The 19833-nt window shown below is 51.4% G+C and overlaps 3 protein-coding genes across 4 annotated transcripts in view; 2 read left to right on the top strand and 1 right to left on the bottom strand.

Moving 5' to 3' along the window:
- FIGNL2 (fidgetin like 2) overlaps nt 1-2190 on the top strand; it is a 3067-nt gene extending 877 nt beyond the window's left edge. Inside the window, exon 2 of the mRNA XM_077753675.1 lies at nt 6-2190. Within this exon, the coding sequence (XP_077609801.1) occupies nt 6-309 (304 nt within the window). The 3' untranslated portion in view covers nt 310-2190. The remainder of the gene's footprint in view (nt 1-5) is intronic.
- A 3226-nt stretch (nt 2191-5416) lies between these two features.
- On the top strand, nt 5417-6022 carry TMDD1 (transmembrane and death domain 1). Its single transcript, XM_077753592.1, is given in 2 exon segments — nt 5417-5615; nt 5618-6022. Coding segments are annotated over 2 exon segments (585 nt in total). The 3' UTR covers nt 6004-6022.
- A 4223-nt stretch (nt 6023-10245) lies between these two features.
- The window catches only part of SCN8A (sodium voltage-gated channel alpha subunit 8), a 120153-nt gene continuing 110565 nt past the window's right edge, over nt 10246-19833 (bottom strand). For both annotated transcript variants that reach the window (XM_077753419.1, XM_077753418.1), the window contains exons 24-26: nt 19058-19162; nt 16359-16629; nt 10246-13059 (exon numbers count right to left, since the gene is read on the bottom strand). In XM_077753419.1, the coding sequence (XP_077609545.1) occupies nt 11912-13059; nt 16359-16629; nt 19058-19162 (1524 nt within the window). In that variant the 3' untranslated portion in view covers nt 10246-11911. The remainder of the gene's footprint in view (nt 13060-16358; nt 16630-19057; nt 19163-19833) is intronic.

The following is a 19833-nucleotide window of genomic DNA, read 5'->3' as shown; positions in this document are numbered from 1 at the left end:
CGCTTCTACGTGGCGTTGCCCGACGGCCCCGCCCGCGGGCAGATCCTGCAGAGGGCGCTGGCCCAGCAGGGTTGCGCGCTGAGCGAGCGGGAGCTCGCGGCCCTGGTGCAGGGCACCCAGGGCTTCTCCGGGGGCGAGCTGGGGCAGCTGTGCCAGCAGGCAGCGGCCGGGGCGGGCCTCCCGGGGCTGCAGCGGCCCCTCTCCTACAAGGACTTGGAGGTAGCGCTCGCCAAGGTGGGCCCTAGGGCCTCCCCCAAGGATCTGGACTCGTACGTGGAATGGGACAAAATGTACGGCTCCGGACACTGACGGCGCGCCGGGAAGTCGCGGGAGCAGCTGCCCCTTCCTCCCCGCCCCTCCGTGCGGGAGGGGGATGTCTAACCAAACCCGGCAGGGAGGGGGCCGGAGTGATGAATGTGGGCTGGGGGAGGGGCGGGGCTGCCGTGGATTTTTTTTTTTCGTAGGAAGGAAAATGCTTCTGCTAGGCAGATAGATGCCATATGCGCTGTGTACTCAGGTTTTTCCTATTTATTGTGGACAGGAAGCTTGCCATCTCTGCCCAGCCGACGGGCCGACCCGCGATGGGCCGGCACCCCGGGCCCAAGGAACTCCTGCGCCCTCTCCACAATCCCTTTGTCTCCTCGCTCTCTGAAGGCGTCCCCCCCACCCCCCGCCCTTCTCTGCCTTCGCGTAGTTTTTTCTCTCCGTGGCTTTGTCACTACTGATCTCCCCTTCATATGCTGGCCCTGTTTCTCTTTTGCTCCTCCTTCCCCTATCGCTCCATCAGACCCTGCGTGTTTCAGTCTCCATCCCTTGCTTTCCAGCCCGTTTCCCTTGGTCCTTCTCATTCAAAGAACGCAGTGTTCCTTTGCAGGAGATCTAGAAGTCCATTGGCCGAGGAGGAGGGTGTAGGGAGTTCCCTCCCACCCCGTTATCCCTCACCCAGTTGTATCCTCGGGCCTTGGGGTGGGGGGAGGGCAAGCAAAACAAAAAACAAAACACCCAAAGAAGGGTTTTTGTTTGTTTGTTTGTTTTGGAGGGGGAAATCCCAGAAATGTAGCTTGTTTAATATTTTAGGCCTCTTATTTTTGTAAGATGTGTAGAATTTGCTGTTTTTCGTTTTATTTTGACAACTCAGGAAGAAACTGACCTCAGAAAGAATGTTAGAATTTGGCTGCTCTCCTGTGTGTTCCCTGCCCCCCCCCCCCAGGGGAACAAATTCTCCCCAGAAGACTCAGAAAGTGAAACTTGTGGGGAACGGGAACGGGAAGGGAAGACCCAGAGCCACACTGAAACCCCTGCTCTTCCTGGCACAGAAGTGGAATGTATATCTAGGGCTTCCTCCCCAGGTCTGGGGGTGGGGGTGGGGGCTGTGAGATTGGAGAGGAGGTAGGTCCTGCTGCCCTCTCCCCGAGCCCCAGTCTCCAGCCTAGGGTTTGTTGTTTAGGGTTATCTGGAGGGATGCTCTTGCCCCTCTTCTTGTCCCAGATCCAGAAAAGAGAGGACCCAAATGGGAAGATGACCGAGGCAGAAAGTCCCCAGAGTGGTCATCTCATCTGGCCCTTCCCTAGGCAGAGATCTGTAACTTAGGATTCCCCCCGCCCCGGGAGAGAAGACCATGTGGCCACAAGTCTGGTTGGGCACAAAACTGACTACACATCCTGCTTCCCTGTGCATTGGGAGGCTCTGAGGAGGGGTTAGTGCCACTTACAGAAGGTTCTGTTGGGAAAGCGTGCCTGGCCCTGTCTCCTGGGTTTCCCGGGTGGGAGCTCCAGGGGCTTCGATGGGGCAGAGGGGATGGGCATTTAACCTGATGCTGGGGGCTTATGTTCAGTCCCACCCAAACTCTCCACCAGAAGCCAGCCTTGGGGGCCCTTCCTTGTGAGAAGAGTGTTCCTCTCCTTCCCAGCAACTTTCCCTTGCTGGGGCTTCCTTTGATTTCTCCCCCCCTCAGGGAGTCCATTTCACCACGTTGACCTTTGGTCCAAAGCAGGAGGCGAGCCCTCACCCTACCTTTTCTCTCTCCCACCCCGGCCTCCCTCCCTGTTCCCTGCTCACCCTTCCAGCTCCCACGGTCTCATTACCATCTCCAGCTCCCAGCTGGAAGGGTGTCCACAGGGGACACCAGGTGCCAAGGTGCCGAGGGCCTGTGCTGGCCTAGGAGTGCTAACAGGAAAGCTGCTCTTCCCCCCCCCCTTTATCCTTTGTCTTTCTGGCCCTCTGCTTGGAGCTGGCTGGCCTCAGGGCTTTGGTGCCTCAGAGGTAGTGGGCCACACTGCCGTGAAGGGCCCTTTGGAGGGAGCAGGGGTGAGGAGGTTCTCTCAGGTGTGTGTATGTATATGGGGGTGGGGGTGGAGGGCACGGGGAGTGGGGTTGGGATCCCAGCCTTCCAGGTGGCTGAGGGTGGGGGGAGGAGCTCACTGAGACCCAGGGTCCCCACTGCCTCCTCCACTGGCCTTGGGGAGCTTTGCACAAGGAGACAGCCCCCGGTCTACTCCTACCTCATGGGCACTGGGGCAGGTGGGGGAAGGACAGGCCCAGCTCTGGCAGTGTTGGGGGGGCATACCAAAGAATCCAGGGGCAGGGATGGCGGGGGGACAGGGTTGGCAAGCTGGCCCTCCTCTGCCTCTACCCAGACTGGGGTTGGATTCCTCTCCTCCAGCTGTAACCATTTCTACCTCATTTTGCTGCGTGTTGTACATGGACGTATTTATCTCCTGTCTGACGATGCTCTGCAGTTGTGGTCTGTCTACCTCAGAAGAGACTGTATTTTAAAAGAAAGTATTACACAGTATTAAAGCGATGACATGTGGCGTCCAGAGGATTTCTTGGGGGCAGCAGGATGTGGGGAGCCCTTTGGGGAATGCAGTGGCGCGTGGCGCTGCGTGTGTCTCCAGTCCTTCAGTAAACCGTTACTGTGGGTCTCCTGTTCCTCCTCCTGGCACAGCTGGCGCCTTCCAGGCATTGGGCGCTACGGCTACTGGCCGTGAAGCCCCTGGATAGGGAGGCCCTCCTGTAGTTATGGGCTCCCAGAGGCTCAGAATTGGGGCTGACTCCTATCTGCAGAGCCCCAAAGAATGAGGGGAAAGAAGGGCTCACATGTTTGGTGAACGAGTGAATGGATGAATGAATGAAAGCATGGAGAAAAGGGGGGGTGGGGTTGAAGAGGAAGGTGGACTCAAAATGTGGACAGCACTGAGATTAGACTTTGTTCTTGGAGGGAGGGAAAGGGGGCAGAGGGCGGGTATGGAGAGGGCCTAGGTCCAGTCTTTAGGGCCACGTGGGGGTCCTTTGTCCACCACCATCTTGCCAATTCCCAAACTCTGTCGTTGCCAGCTTGTAAACTGGGAGCCTGAGAAAACTAGGAAGGAAGACCTTGCTGAAAAAGTTGTAGGTAGATGCCTGTCAGTGGTGTGGACCCACAACTTCCGGAGGCTTGGAATGTTCTAAACAAAATGACCGAAAATGCACCAAAGGGCAAGGATTGCAGTACGTGTGCGCATGGGCTCAGGGCTTCCCTGGGCTTTCCCGAGGCCAAGCAAGCCCGAGGGGAGAGCCTGCAGAGCAAGCAGTTTCCCCGGTGAGAGAAATTGTGTGTCTGGAGAAGGAGGCCCTAGGGCATTGCCCTGGGACTCAGCCACCAACCCTCTTGGCCCCTGGAGGTCTGGACACTCAGTGTGGACACTGTAGCACTGAGGATACAGAAATGGTTAAGCACAGCCCCTGTTCTGGAAAGCCCACAATACAGGGTGAGAAAAGCTCAAAAATAGGGGCGCCTGGGTGGCTTAGCCGGTTAAGCGTCTGACTTCGGCTCAGGTCATGATCTCACAGTTTGTGGGTTCGAGCCCTGCCTCCGGCTCTGTGCTGACAGCCTTCTCAGAACATGGAGCTTATCTTTGGATTCTGTGTCTCCCCCTCTCTCTGACCCTCCCCTGCTCACGCTGTCTCTATCTCTCTCTCAAAAATAAATAAAAGACATTAAAAATTTTAAAAGAAAAGCTCAAAAATGGATTATTTGAAAAAAAAATTTTTAAGTAGGCTCCACACCCAACGTTGGGCTTGAACTCAGGACCCTGAGATCAAGAGACACACGCTCTACTAACTGTGCCAGCCAGGCGCCCCCACAATGGATCATTTGAAAATACAGCTGGAAAAAGCTGCTTGGGGAGGGATCATATAAACATTTTCTCACGTCTGGTACAGTATTTGGTACATGGAAGACACTGAACAAATGCTGGATAAATCCTTCAATTAATCAATTTCCAGATAAGTGTCCCGAGGGAGGATGCACAGGGTATCTCAAGAATGCCCAGAAGAGATTCTGACCTGTGGTGGTGGGTCAGAAAAACTCCCTGGAGGGGTTACAGCCCAACAAAGCTGTGGAGGCTGGAAACCACCAGAGCTGTGATTTGTTGCAAAAAGCATAAAGTGAGGGCAGGAGTCGGGGGTGCGGCAGGCGGGTTGAAGTGAGGCTGGAGGGATCCTGGGGACCAAACCGCTGCAGCAGGAGGACCTTTCACGCCCTGTGAAGAGCCCAGGATCTGAGATGAAGGTCATGGGTATGTGTTTGGAAGAAAGGAAGGGGGTCAGTGGCTTGTGGACAGGGATCGATTTGCAAGTTGAGAATTCACACACTGATTCAAAAAATCTTCACTGAAATGAACACCTACTCTGCACTCGTTGCTATAGGAACAACAAATGGACCTTCCAGTTGAATGGAGGAGACAGTAAAAAGGCAGAACTGCGGTGGGTTGTGGGAGAAACTAAGAGGGATCCCTAATGGAGAGGAGCAAAGGATACGTACTGGGGTCAGAGAGGGCTTCCCAGAAGGGACTGGTCAGCTGAGGAGTGACTAAGGTAGACCTGTGCAGGCCAAGATGCAAAGGAGGGTGGAGCCAAACTTGCTCAGGGAACAAGGCCAGTGAGTGGGGCCCTAGCGTGAGTGCAGTAGCAGTGGGCATTTGAGTAGCTCACCTTCTCTAGACAAGAGGAGATGACTATTTGGAGGTACCCGTGGGAGGATGGTAATTGGTAGAGTCTATAAATATTTGGTAGTCCCAGAATTTGGGATTGGATATTGGATAATAGAGAGCAAGGGGTCTAGGGCTTGTGCTGGAGGCTGAGGGGTCGTAAATGGATTATTAGAGGTGTGGGAGACTTGCTAAGTTTGAGGCGTTAGTGGGATGGCCGGGAGTCAGGCCTAGGGCAGGCATTTTAATAGAAGGGCCCAGGATCCTATCCTNTGCTTAGAGATTCCCACTAAGCCCCAAGTGTCAGCTGCCCCCTTGCCCCTAGTCCCTGTCAGGGGAGGCCTCCGCCGCCGCCGCCGCCGCGACCGCTGCAGCCACCGTCAGGCACCCCTCCCCCACCGAGGGCGTTCGGAGCTCCTCCCCCTACAGTCGGGTCACAGGGGGCGATGGCAACCGCGACGGCCGCGCAGGCCCGTGCCTGGGCCTTGGCGCTGGCGCTCTGGGGCTGGGTGCTGGCCCCGACGGGGGCCTTGGATGCCATGGGCCCCCACACGGCCGTCCGTCTGGCCGAGCTGCTGACCCCGGAGGAGTGCGACCATTTCCAGTCGCTCCTAAAGGTGCCAGAGCCGGACGTCGAGGGCGAGCTGNGGCGAGCCCGGAGCCCGACTGGGACCAGCTGCAGCTGATCGTGGAGCGTCTGCCCCAGGCGCCGTACGAGCGCAGCCCCGCCGACTGGGTCGGGCCGCTGGCGCTCGGCCTCCTCACCGGCTTCGTCGGGGCGTTGGGCGCCGGGGCGTTGTTCGTCCTGCTCACGCTGTGGCTCACCGGCGAGGATGGCCACGGACCGGGTCCTCCCCAGCGCAGGCCCGCCCAGGCGAGCGGCGGGCGGAAAGCCAGGCTGCCCCTGTGTGCAGAGCAGCTGGAGCCGTCGAAGGCCTGGGCTGCCCGCGGGCCGTTCCCCCCTCGCCTCAGTGCCCCCGGCTGTAAAACGGGAGCACAGCCCCGGCAGAGTGCTGCCTTCCCCGAATTATAAACGTTACCAAACACGCAAAGGAGGGAGCGATGGTTGGTTTGTTGGAAATGGCCGCACAGCCGGTGGGACTGCCAGCGGGAGAGGAGGGGCTGGGGAGCCAGGGTACCCGGGGTGGGAGGCAGGCCCTCCCCCTTGGCCTTACAGCCTTCGTATCTCGCAGTAAGCCTTGCACCGACCGCTACCATTTATTGAGTGCAAACTGTATGCCAGGCCCTGTGCCGAGCAGGTTACGTACATTATTTGTATCTTCAGAACCCAAGAGAAGCAGGTATGATCTCCATTACACATAAAGACACTGGCCACGACTAGCTAGCGGCATAGTCAGCATTTTGAACCCAGAGCTGCCTGAACTGAAAGTTCGAATCCCAGAGGGAATGATCTGTGACCAGTAAGGGAGCTTGACAAACGTGGTGGGGGCCAGAACNCGGGGTGTGCGGGGGGGATGGGGAGGTGGGGGGGGGGATGTGGCACATTTAGAGGTGTCCCCACTTTCAGGGGCTGATGCCTCCAAGCTGCTCTTCCTACCCGGACCCCTGAAGGTCTACCTGGAGCCCCAAAGCTTTCCCACCCACCAGGGCCCTGCCAGCCCATCTGGGGAGCTAAGCCCCGCCCACCCTTAGACTCTGTCCCTTGCCACAGGGGAGGGCAAAGAGGACAGCTGTGGGGGCTTCCTGTGTGGGAGGGTCTGTCCCCGGCCACCACCCGGCGCAGGGGCCGAGGGGCTTTGCTGTGAGAGCAATGACAGAATGACAGGCCAGTCCAAGAGGAGAGTTGAAAACAAGATTGACGTAACCCTTTATTGCAAATTCTAAAGTAAAAAGATGTACAGTACAAAGTAAAATTGAAATTTCAGACTATAAACTTCCAATCCACTTAGGCATTCTCATTTCTCAAGCATTTCTGCCATTTCCGTGTAAACGGAACAGGGAACAAGTCGAGGTGGTGAGGGAAGGAGATACAGCGAGGGAAAAAAATTAAGTGTCTAGAATAATCACAAACCCCAGAAGCAAGTGAAAGGAAAGACATTTTCTCGACCTGCTGTCCTGGTGATGAGAAGCGGGGGTGATTGAGCAGTGCAGTTTAAAATGGCTCTCAGAATAGCAGCATTTATGGTACCATTTCATCTTCCTTAAGTCCAAATAATACTTTGCCCTTCCCTAGTGCCTTTGCCTCTGTATCTCAAAACACTTTACAAAACATTTAGTTAAAGCCTCACAACACCCCTGTGAGGTAGGTCAGTATTATTATCCCCATTTTACAGATGAGGAAACTGAGGCACAGAGAGGTTAAGTGACTTGCCCAAGGCCACACAGCGAGCCAGTGGTTGAGCTGGGGATGGAACACAGGAGTTCTGTCCCTTTTCTGGAACCACTGGACCACGCTCCCCTTTACCTATATACATNGAGCATTTGAAGGAAGGAAATCTTGGAAAAGGTTTTTTCCAAGAGAGCACAGAGCTGAGCCACAACGCAGACCCTGAGCGAACCTCGGGCCCCTCCCGACCCAGACTTCCTCCTCTCTCCTGATGTCCCCCTGGCTGGCTAGTTGCAGCCGATTCTTTAGGGGGTGGGGGTACCTGAAAATGAACGAAGCTTTTTGCAAACCTTTGGGCAACATCTGAGAAAAGAAAGAGGCATCGTTACAGAAGATGCCCAGGACCCAAGTCACAAAGTCGTAACCCATGGCAATGTCACCCCCACAGCAGGCCTGGAGGCTGGGGCCGAGGGGAGGGGGGTGGGGACTGACCTACCAGCCAACTCTCTCCAGAGTGGAGCTACTGGAGCGGACTAGAGTGGGCACTTCAGAATCCTCCTGAGAGTGTTCCTGGACCAGGAGACATGGCCTAGAGAGGGATGTCCCCAAAGCAGGGCAGAGGGAGGGAGGGGAGCGGTGCCCCTCTCCCCTGCACAGATGTGAACGAGACCAGCCGTAGTCTGCTGGTATCTGTGTCGGGGTGATGGAGGGCAGGGCTCAGCATTAGCCAGCAGAGTGGAGACCGATGGGCGTCGTGCTCGCCCGAGCTTTGGGGTGTCCGGATAGCTCTTTTCCTAGCATACTGGTGAGAAAGGCAAAAGTGAGGCCAGCCCAGTTGGGTTGGCTTGACATCATCTCTGGGGGCTCTGCCAGGTGCACTGGTGAAGAAGGGGGTTCGTGGATGGTGAAGCGCTGGCCTGGGAGGGGGAGGAACATCACGTGCAATGGGCGAGTGGGAGTCTGGGGCAGGTGGGGGGTTGGTGGGCAGGACCTTGCTTTTCTCTTTCCAGTCTCTACTTCTCTTCTAAGCCAGAACTTAGCGAGAGGACCCTGATTTCTCTCCCTTCTCTTCCCCTCCTTTCCCCACACGTGCTAAGGTCCCGATTCCCAGACCCCTCCCAGGACTCAAGAATTGGGATAGTCAAGCAACAAACGGACACCAAGACAGGCTTCCCTTGTACGGTAAAAAGGGTCATTTTTATTTTGTTTCCTTTTGGCTTATAGTAGTGCCGTACTTTGTATCACGTCTCATGTAGAGCAGTGTTGGCCTCCATGCAGTCACTAATACACTAATCTTCACTAGTGCTCTTTTACAAATTTACATTGGTTGCGGCGGAAAAGAACAGAACTCTGGGCACTGTCGTTCCAGGGNAGGTGGCTCTGTCAGAGAAGTGGGAGTAGGTCGTGTTGACTCGGGACATTTTTGCTGCTCTCGCCCTCCGAATTATGGGGTCTCCTCAGCCTGAGCAGCAGGGAGGTTAAGGAAAGAAGAGGGAAACGTGTTTGTCACACACCGACCAGCAACCGTGTCAGCTGCTGCTCAGTGGCTTTGACTCTGCATTTTAAATGAACAGCATCACGCGTCTTTTTGNTGTGCAGTGATGCTGTGGCTGCTGCTGCTTTTTGATTGGCTTCGTTAATATTTGGCAAAGCGTTGCCACTTACCCACCCCGTGAGGGCGTTCAAAATCGTCCTCACTGGTTCAATGCCTCACTGGTTCAATGCCTGTTAAACTGCGGGTGTAAACTGCTGGTGATGGTGTCATTTACTACCAAAGAAGTGTGGAGCAGGGCGGGTGAGTGAGAGTGTGAGCGAGCGAGTGGGCGGAGGGACGGTGGGGGAGGGACGAGAAGGTAGGAGAACTTTAAAGAAAAAAAAGTCGAAACATCAAATAAGAGTGGAGGTGGCTTCTTCCCTGTAAAGCTGGCTGATGGGTGTCAGATACCAAGGCCCATGTGTGTTACTGAGGAGCTAGCCGCTGGGGGGCCGGGGGGGAAGGGAAAAGGGCAGATCTTAGAAAAATCTCATTAATATGCTCTAGTAGCTTCATGACATCACTAGCATGAGCACTTGGGGTGCGGTGCGGAGTCTTCTAGCACTGTTGCCCATCTCAGGACCTAAGAACAATGATGGAGTTTAGCCAAATCTTGCATAGAAGTGGTTAGAATTTATTGCACATTGGAACAAAAATATATATTTTTTTGTCGTTTTGGAAAAAACCATTAGCAATAAAAAAATTTTTTGTCTGTCTGTCTGGTTTGGGGATGTACATTGGCTGACAGCATCTAAGTTCTAAGAAGAAAGAAACGTATAAAAAATAAAAATAAACATGACAATGGCATAAGCCAGAAGCCATTTCCTATTTAATAAGTTAATCATTTGTATTTACAAAAAGGCATGCTGATAAAATAAAAGGATATATTACAGTATTTATAATTCTCTTAAAAAGAATAGCCACACACGTCAGCGTCTGTTTTGTGCTGTTGACGACGTCGCCTGTACACGTTACTATACATTCATCCTAGCGGTTAGCGGGGTCACTGAGAGAAATGCTTTTCCAACCTGGTGTCGTGTGTAGTACAAAAGTTCTACGGAGGAGGCCGCAGAAGCAGGCTTCGGAGAGCCGGGCAGAAGCTTCTAATGGTCCAAGAAGATAGAAAGCTCTGCCTACGGCCTTGCCGTGTTTGTTCTATGCAAAACTAGTCAGGCGGATGTGTGGTTCCACTGAGCGCTTCTGCTACGAGGCAGACTGGTGTGTCTGATCGCGGGGGGTGGGGGGGGGTTGTCTTTATCCCCCCTCTATGTTACGGTTCAGGAGGAATTTAGTTTGATTTGGTTCACATGCTAACGTCTCTCCTCATTCTTTGTCTAGGCTTCCTGACACTCTCGACTGCAGCATCTTGGCTTTGAGATCTAGTCATAGGATGAGAAACCCCTGGACTAAAAACTGTCTTCCCTAAAGTGGGAGAGGGGCCGAAAGNTCTTTCTCATGAGAATCGGTGCGATAAAGAAACCAAGCGGGCTTGGTTCAGAGGCGGCTCCATCTCTACCTCGGGTCCCACCAGTGACGATTTATTGTCTAGAATGCGCAAAGAAACCACAGCCATAGCCCCAGCGCTGCTGCCCTCACCCACCTGCGCAGGTAAAAGGGAAACCCTGCTTGGCGGACAGATGAGATGGAAGCACAAGGAATCATGCAGTGTGTGAGCTTGTGACAACCCTCTGCCGAGGGAGAGGCCCGTTCGGGATATTTGAACTCCTCTCTGGCCGGAGCCAAGCCCAGAGAAAGCCACAGTGCAGAAGGATGTGACACTACCTGAAGCAGGCACCCCACACCCCCAGCGAAAACTGAAGATCCCCAAATCACCCCCTAGAGATAACACGCCACTGTGAATGGTGCTTGTATCTCTGCCCCAAGTAAGTGTCAGCTCTCCAGTATGAAGGCTAAACAATCATCGTAAATATTGCGATACAAATGAACTGGTTTGTTTGTTTCTTTTTTGATTATTATTATTTTTTTTGATTTTTGTTTTTAGCCCTAGGATTTGGTTTTACAGTGACATTATTAATACAAGCCATTCGAGATCCAAGTTTCCCCACGGACGGGACACAGAGCAGCATTAAATAGTTCATCTTTCACAATGTGCAACAATGGCTGTATGTTAGAGATGTCTGTTAAACATAGACACACAACGGATCCATCTGCTTGTCGGATTGGGTTTGGTTTTTGTTGGTAGTGGTAGTGGTCAATTGGTTGGTTATGTTTCCCTACCCGGAAGGTGTATGAAAGACTTCTAAGAATTCGTTAAGGAATTGCAGCGGGTATGGAACGCTTACCATTTTTTTTTTTCCTCCAAATACAGTGAACGGTGCTGGGCTGGGTCCCGTCCAAAGGCTGACCCAGTGCAGGGGACAGGATTAGTAGTGTCCTGTGGTGTATGGTTCTCATGCATGACTTCTGATCACAGCATGCCATCATGCAAATCATTTCTACGCATTGAACGAGCACAATGTTTGGAATCGGCCTGAGCAAGTCCTCCTCAGCCTGAAGAAACCTGATTCTTCTCCCCCACCCATCTCCAAACCACGTGAAGCCCATGTGGAGAAGATGCGGTTTATGTCAAAGAAACAGACAATTAAATGACACGGGCTAGATGGGAGTGTGTGTGTGTGTGTGTGTGTGTGTGTGTGTCTTTTTGCTGCTTAGCTTAACTAATGTAAGAATGCAAATATAGTTTGCATGAACAAACTTTTTAAAGTGATGCTTTCTGCTTCTGAGAATCACCGAAATGAAAAAAACTAAATAAATAAAATCCATTGGGCTGCAACGGAATATGCTGGTCCCGGCAGCCTCGCCTCTGGTTTTTGTATCCTGTTGGTTTTGTCCTAAGTTGCATTGACGGATGTGGAACATGCAGTAACCACCTGCCCAAGCGTTAGAAAATCTGTGAGTCCAGGGAGCAGGGTCCTTTGCCCTCGGCAGGTCACTGCTCAAGATGCAACCGTGTTACATGGTAAGCAGACTACGTTTGGTATAGATCTTCGGGTTCAAGTGTCTCCACAGCTCTTCTGCATTGATAATATTCAGGAAGTTTGTAAACAATCTTTTGCTTGCGAGTTTTACGTCTGTACAAGATTTCATTTTTCCTCGCCTCTAACACTTGGATTCTCTGACCTCTTTTTGTCTTTTGGCTCTTTCCCTTCGTCCTTCCTCTGCCCGTTGCTGTTTCTCCTTGTCCGGTTTCGTTACGCTGTCATAGGACGGGAGGGAGGCTGTGGACGGGGTGCTCTCTTTTTTCTCCCGGTGTGTGCCTCCGTTCTCCAGCTTATTGGAAGTGGTCTTTTTGCAGATGAAGCCCCGTCTTGCTAAATGTCCCCGGTAGGCGCGCTGGAGGACCACGGCCGACACCTCCTCCTGCTTGCGCCGCAGCGTGGTTGTGATCGGCTCGTAAGACACTTTGGAAGGATTGGATGCCACGAACCGCTCCTCCATCTGCTGCCGGAGGATGTCCAGCTCCCCGCTGTCCCCCAGGACCCGCTTGGTGAAGGCAAAAAGGATGTCCAAGCAGTGGATGCGGTCCCCGCTGACCATCGGCAGATCCATGGCAATGAGCTCAATGGTGTTCGGCTTGGGCACTCGGAGAGGGTGTTCCAAGGCATCCGCAAAGTCTGCGAGCTTACAGTACTCGATGAACTGGGTGGCGTCGGGGTCGAACTTCTCCCAGATCTCGTAGAAGGTCTCAAAGTCGTCCTCGCTCAGAGGGTCCGCACTCTCCTCGGTGGCTACGCTGAAGTTCTCCAAGATGATGGCGATGTACATGTTCACGACAATCAGGAAGGAGATGATGATGTAGCTTACAAAGAAGAAGATGCCCACTGAGGGGTTGCCGCAGTCTCCCTTGAAGCCACTTCCTGGGTGCTCCTTGTCCAGGCTGCAGTCAGGGGGGCGGTTCAGGATGGGCAGCAGGAGGCCATCCCAACCAGCTGACGTCGTGATCTGAAAGAGGCAGATCATGCTGTTGCCGAAGGTCTCAAAGTTGAACATGTCATCGATGCCAGCCTCGTGCTTCACGTATGCGAAATTGGACATCCCGAAGATGGAGAAGATGAACATGACCAGGAAGAGCAGAAGGCCGATGTTGAACAGAGCAGGCAAGGACATCATTAAGGCAAAGAGCAGGGTGCGAATCCCTTTGGCACCTTTGATCAGACGCAAGATGCGCCCAATACGGGCCAACCGGATGACTCGGAATAGGGTTGGGGAAACAAAGTATTTCTCAATGATATCAGCCAGGAACATTCCTGAGAAGAGGACAGAAGAAGACATGTTACTGAGACTGGATGGAGACGCCTTTCTCTTTACTATGTCACCTGGCACTGAAGCCCTTAAGTTCAAAGGACTTCATAGAATCAGTGCCTTACACGTCAATCTGAACTCTCATGGTGAAAAAAGAAAGTCGCATGCTTCAGACATACAGAAAAGCAGAGAAAACAATAAAATAGCCACCTATGCACTTGACATCCAGATTTACCAGATGCTAGCATTTTACCAAATTTGCTTTCTCTCTTCATCCCCAAAAGCAACTGCAATCCTGGAGATGGTGTGTATCATTCCAGTCTCTTCATCATTTTGCTATGCATGAACCTGTAACCATTATACAGATAGACCACATCCTAGCATCCTACTATGCTGAAAGAATTATTCCGTATCTCTCTTTCCAGAACACGTTCTTTAGATCTCTAATTTGGTTTTCAGACTTCGCATTATGTTTGGGAGATTGACCTCTGGCTTTAAAATAATTTTTGGATTGTTCATGTTCACTGCTAAACCATATTCTGTTTCATGAATAGGTCCTCATTTATCTGTCTTCTCATTCAAAGACCAAAATGCTATCAGATTTCCATATCCACAATGAATGAGAGGTCCCGGTGCCACCCATGACTTCACGACCCTTTGACTGTGATGGCTTAGTTATTCTGCCATGCTGCCACTTTTCCAAGTATCTTCCTGGCTCTGAAAAGACATTTTTGGCTTCTTGTCCCATGTCCCTACCCTGCCAAAGTAGCCTAGGAAATCAAAGGGACCTCTCAGAAGTGGCTTTTAAACCTGAGCTTCTAGACTTGTGTTTAAAGCCACAGACCAGAAACAGCATCGGCAGACGAAAATGTCAAGGCATAAGTGGGATATGAAAGTAAGAGGGTGACCATGTAAAGTCAGAGGGCCCTTTTTCTGTTTCTGTTTATTCAGGAGTCCACCTCAGCCAGACCACTTGCCTTTAACACTGCAGAGCAATAATGGGAGCCCAGTGAGGGACCACAGAAAGAAGGGGACGCGCAAAGGTTGTGACATGGAAGCTGAAGGGAAGGCAATGACATACTGTCTTTCTTCAGTGCCTTCTCTTGCTGTTGAGGTCCTGATGAGACAATACGAGCTTCTACCGACAGGAAGGATTTACTTTGAATAAGGAAATATCTTTCAACCCTAAGGATTCAGAAATACTGGGGGAGTGAACTGCAGAAGCCTATGTAATCCCCTTACTTGAGACTTTTTTTTTTAAAGTAGTCTCCATGCCCAATATGGGGCTTGAACTCACAACCCTGAGACAGAAGTATATGCTCAACCAATTGAGCCAGCCAAGCGTGCCCCCCGCTCCCCACTCTTATTTGAGATTTTTAAGCTAGGACAGAATCTTAACTTTCAGAAAGGGATGAGATGCAAGAAGTTTGGACAGCCTCTTGAGGCCTCTTCTAGGACTCGTATTCCATGAAGAATTTGAGCTTTCAAGAAAATCTCTACCTCAGCCAGGACCCAAGATAAATTCTCAGCTCTCTTCTTTTTAATGTCTCAATTAAGTCATAACCGGTGACCGTAAGAAGTCAGGTGATATCTGTAAAACTTGCATTCCGTGTGTGCTGGGCAAGCTGGGCTTCAGAGAGAAGATGCCAGCATTTGGTTTTATACGTTCAATGTGCACTTGTCCCCAGAGAAAAGGGGAGAAGGATGGGTAGGCAGCACTCTAGAGTAGCAGGAACACCACTTAAGGGGGCTTCTAGGAGGTTCCAGGGCTAGTTTTACACTAATTTTTCTTACTTAAAAAAGATAATTTCTATTCTTTTGTTTCTGAACAAATGAATACTATTTAATAAAAAATCCCTATCGTCCAAAACAATACTACTCTTCCTCTTTACTTGTGAGTATCACCTGAGAATAGGGTGCATGCTTTGGTCTGTGGGCTTCCTATCACACTCAATGATGGGTGGGCAGAAAACGTTTAAGGACAGGGCAACACTGTCCAAAGTGGGTCCTGTGGGAGGTTAGGAGTGTGGATTTGAGGCCAGGGGCTGGGCCTGAACCCTGCTCACTGGCATATTAGCCTCTGCTAGTCACTGCTCTGTGCCTCAGTTCCTTGTGATACTCAGACAGTTGTCATGAGGACTACAGGAATGAAAATAAGTACTTAGAAAGGTGACCGGCGCAAAGTACATTCCATTAAAACATGAGATAGCCTTCACATTGCTTGGCAAAAGGATGCTGTGATCAAATAAAGGTAGGATGGTCAACAATTCTTTACTATAGGGCTTCCAAGAACCTTCTATAGGCTAATGTGCCCTGTGACCCTCCAGAGGGAAATTCAATGTACAGTGTTGCCCAAAGTAATTTCATCATGAGGCTCTTTTCTTGCAGGGGAGGTGTATGGGATTAGTGCTTCGTGAAACGACACGCGTTTGGACGTGCTGGTCCAGAGGACAGAACTAGAAACTGACACAGGCCACGCTGAAGGCCGGCTGCTTTCGGGAGCCCGTAGTGAACACCTTGCTACGCCAGCCTGGCCGCCAGTTCTGGGGCTGCTTCCCACAGGCCTCCGGCACTCTCCCTCTGCCAGCCAACGCCAGTTACACCTACCTGGAAGCAAGTCAGGATTTCACCATACTCTGCTTGCCAGGTATCAACCTGGCTTGCATGCCTTGAGGTTAAAGCGAAATGTCACACAGTTGCTGTTAAGATCCAGCCTGAGTTCTGTCCCTGCCACCTCCTAGTTGGGTGACCTTGGACATTTTTACAGAAGGTTAAAAAATAGCCTGCTTCTTGGGCTGTCATATGGGTCAAATGAGATAATAATGCCAGGGAAGAAACTCTCATACTGTACGTGGCACACAGTAAAACCTCAGTGAAGTGAGCGCCGCCATCACCACCAGAATGCTCTTAGACCATTTTCCTTAATACCCAGCCCAACAATCTACCATCCCCTCTTCCACTGCTACTGCAGCCATAGTTCTTTTTCTTTTTTTTAAAGTTTCTTTTACCTTCCCTGTTAACTTTAAACTCCTTGAAAGCAAACAGCCACAACAAAATCAATCATTTCCCCGCCGCCTCGACAAGGGAATTCACGATCCAAGACCACTACGAACACGCAGGAGAAACTCACTGACCGCGTAACCTACTGGGGAGGCCCACGGGATGGCTTAGGGCTGCGCACGGGCTTCAGCCCGTGTGAGGAGTGGGCCTGCACTTCACGCCCGCGGAGCCAGCTGCTCTCCCAGGAACCTCATGCTCCAGGCCAGTGAGGTCCCCTTCCCTTCCCCTCGCCCATCCCACTTACCCACAATGGAGAGAATGACTACCACGAAGTCAAAGATGTTCCAGCCAATGGTGAAGTAGTAGTGCCTCAAGGCAAACATTTTGAGCACACACTCACAGGTGAAAAAGATGACGAAGACCAGGTTAATCCAGTAGAGGATGTTTTCCATCTGTTTGCTCTGCGTATCTGTCTCCACCATCATCGTCACCATGTTAAGGCAGATGAGCATCATGATAACAATATCAAAGGCTTGTTGAGTGACAAAATCAAAGATGATACCTTGGATTTTGTTCTGGAGGTGGGGGCCGGGGAGGGAAGATACAAGAGCATTCATGAGAACCCTTCCCAGCAGACCATGGAAGTTGCCGTCCTGTTCATCAGAGCACTCGCCTTTCTTTATGAGACACTGGCCAGCTCTATCTCGCTGCTCTGTCAGGGAGTCTGGCGCATGGACAGACCCGGACAGCAGTATTCACTTCCCCCAGAGCTTTCTAAAACCACCACTCTTCTCTTTTGTGTCTACGCCATCCCACACTTCTACATGTCTTCCTGCCTGGCCAGCTGCTCCCGTTCAGCCCTTTTTTGGCGGCCATGTCCTCCCCGACTTGGTCTCTCCTTTCTCTACACTGTCTCCCCAGGAGAGCTCATCTATTCCTACTGCGTACATAGCATCTGTACACTTAGTTTTCTTAAATCCTTGCCTCTGAATTCCTGTGTTGCTCTCTCGACATCTCAGACCTAACAGGTCCTTCCTGGGCCCCTCACCCACCCCACTCCTCTCCCATCTCACTTGTCTACCCAGGCTCCAAGCCAGAAACCTGAGGGCCCTTGCCGCTCGCGTCTCCCTCTTCCCCCGCCCAGCGCGCTGCAGGTCCTGCCCATTCTTCTCAATTCGCCCGCTTCCTCCCGCTTCTGTCGGCCCTCCTCCAGCCCAAGCACCGGCACCTCCTGTCTGGACTTCTGGAAATTTCCCGACTAGTCTCCCTGCTTCCTCTCTTGCCCTCATCCAACGTGGTCTCCACACAGTAGCAAGTGTGATTTTTTCAAAACATAAATGGACCACATCCCTCTCCTACTTAAAGCTTTTCAACAGTTTCCCACTGGGCTTGCAACAAAATTCCTCTGGTTAGCCTGGCTGAGGGATGCCTCTCACAGTCTCATCCAGCTAACCTCATGCCCCCTCCTCTCACCCATCACCGCTTGGCCATGCTGATGCTTTCTGCTTTTAGAACCTCATTTGCTTTTCCAGGATCTCTTTCCCTAGCATTCTGGCTCCATCTCATCTCCCCAAGCAGACTTCCCTAGTGAGTCTTTCTCTGAAGCAGATTCTCCACCCAGAGCCTCCACATTCTCTGTCACAGCCCTTTTCTTTTCTCACAACATTCCACACTGTATTGTAGCTGTTTGCTTACTTATGATCTCTCTCCCTCTGTATTAGAAGCTCCCTTGTCCCCAGGGTCTGAATTTTGTTCACCACTTTGGGCCTAGTGCCTGGAACACAGCAGGAGATCTGTTCATTCTCTTTGTTGAATGAAGGCTGATCACTCTTTATTAATGTCTCCTGCCACATGAAGTTTTTATATTTTAGAGTGGGTGAAAACACACTCTGGGACCGAATAGAACTCCAGAAATGTTAACCCTCTCCATTCCCCTTAGTCTCATTTCCATCACAAAATGGAAACTTGGACATCAAGGAAATAGAAAAAAACATTTGCTTTTTTATGCTCTCCCTGATTTTGTGAACTTGAATTTAAATACATTTTAAAAAATCTCCCTGATTTTTAAACTTATTTTTATGTATGTATGTATGTATGTATGTACGTATGTATGTATGTATTTTTGGAAAGAACCTAGGCACTTGAGCTCATGCTTACTTTCAGGGTCACTTTAACTGGTCGGTTTTCAAACCAAGGGTTTCCCTTTCCCTTGGAAGTCAGTGAGGCAGGTACATAGGCACAGGCTGTGGGGCTACTCTGAGGGACTCCCACTCTTGAGTCAAAGGAGCTCTACTTTCAGTTTTACAAGTTAGACTGCCACATGAGCTTTTATTTTATGAATTGTGCTGTTTTTAAATAAAAAGTTACTTTAAGTGAAAGGTACAGAAGATGGGACTTTGAGCCTGGGGCTTCTGCCCACCCTGCTGGGCATATGGCTTCAGGAGCAGAGTTATCACCTCTGAAGCAAGGGGACAGTCACCAACAGAAGGGCAAAGCAGAGTCCCAGTGCCCAGATCTGCTTTACAAAAGGCTCAGTTCAAGACAGAAAATCAGGACCGCCGACCCCTAGTTTCACCTCCTCTGCTCCCACAAATAGCCAGAGTATTATTTTATCTTGTGAAGGCTTCCTTGTTGGGTAGACGGTGGCCACACCCTATCATGTACTGGTAGGAAAGAGGTCAGCTTTCATGGTCACTGTCCTTTGTTAATTTTTAGCTGTCTCTCAAGACATCTCTCCACCAGTGCCAGAGCCGATGTGGCTATAACACGCTGCTTCTCTGCTGCTGCCCAAGGAAGTCTCAGAGGAAAGGTCAGGCACAAATATAACAGCCATCCCATACCTTTATCCCTGTTCTGCTGTTTCGCCCAGATCCTTTGGAGGGGTCAGCTGGGTGAGGACCAGAGCGCACAGGAGGCTCATCACTTACCCCTTGTTTCCTTTGCAATAACCCTACCAGGGTCTTTTCCGTATGGGGTCTCACTCTGGCCTCAGCCTACACTCACCAGGGGGCGGGGAATGGGTTTCTGTGGTTTCTTGGAGCCCAGCTTTTTCATGGCATTGTAGTACTTCTTCTGTTCTTCGGTCATGAAGATGTCCTGGCCTCCAAAGTAAAGGAAGAAAGAAGAGAAGGAACAATTACAATAGGCTCTCTCATGCTCTGGCTCGGACCTACGGACCAATCCTACGAACTGAGGGTGGCCTTACCCTCTTACCTTTCCAGAGGTCAGTTTAGCTAGCTGCCCCCTAACGAGGTAGACCTGGGGCAACTATTCTAATTCAAAGAAACACCAGCCTCTGTCTGAGGCTTGGGATTCCTGAGATTGGCCAGTGACTGGGCGCAAAGGAGACGGACTATGCGACTGCGGGCTCTCAGGGAAGAGGACACTTGAGAGCCGGGATGCTTGCATTTCATGGGCTCACACATATTTTCTGGACCTGCCTTCCTGATAAAATTCTAAAAAACCCCAGCATTTTAAAATGAAAGTATTTTCCAGTCCCGGTTATTGGCCCGTTTACTTCCAACACTATTAAACCTTCAGAAATCTGAGTGCAGGGAAACAACGTGGGGAGTTCCTTGACACAGCCTTGTTTTAGAACACGGACGACAGGAGTCAGTGCTTCAGTTTGTTGTGGAAAAATCGTTAACCATCTGGAGCAAGTAAGTGAATGGACTTTCCGAGGATGGTCTCTCAAATCCCACTTTGCTAGGGGAGCCCAGGGATCACCACGGGTAATTACGGGTCTAGAACATGCTCCACTTCTTGCTAGTTATTCACCT

The sequence above is a fragment of the Crocuta crocuta genome, unplaced genomic scaffold (assembly GCF_008692635.1).
Source record: "Crocuta crocuta isolate KB4526 unplaced genomic scaffold, BGI_CrCroc_1.0 scaffold30, whole genome shotgun sequence".
Classification (NCBI taxonomy): domain Eukaryota; kingdom Metazoa; phylum Chordata; class Mammalia; order Carnivora; family Hyaenidae; genus Crocuta; species Crocuta crocuta.
This window is presented reverse-complemented; position numbering and strand designations above follow the sequence as displayed.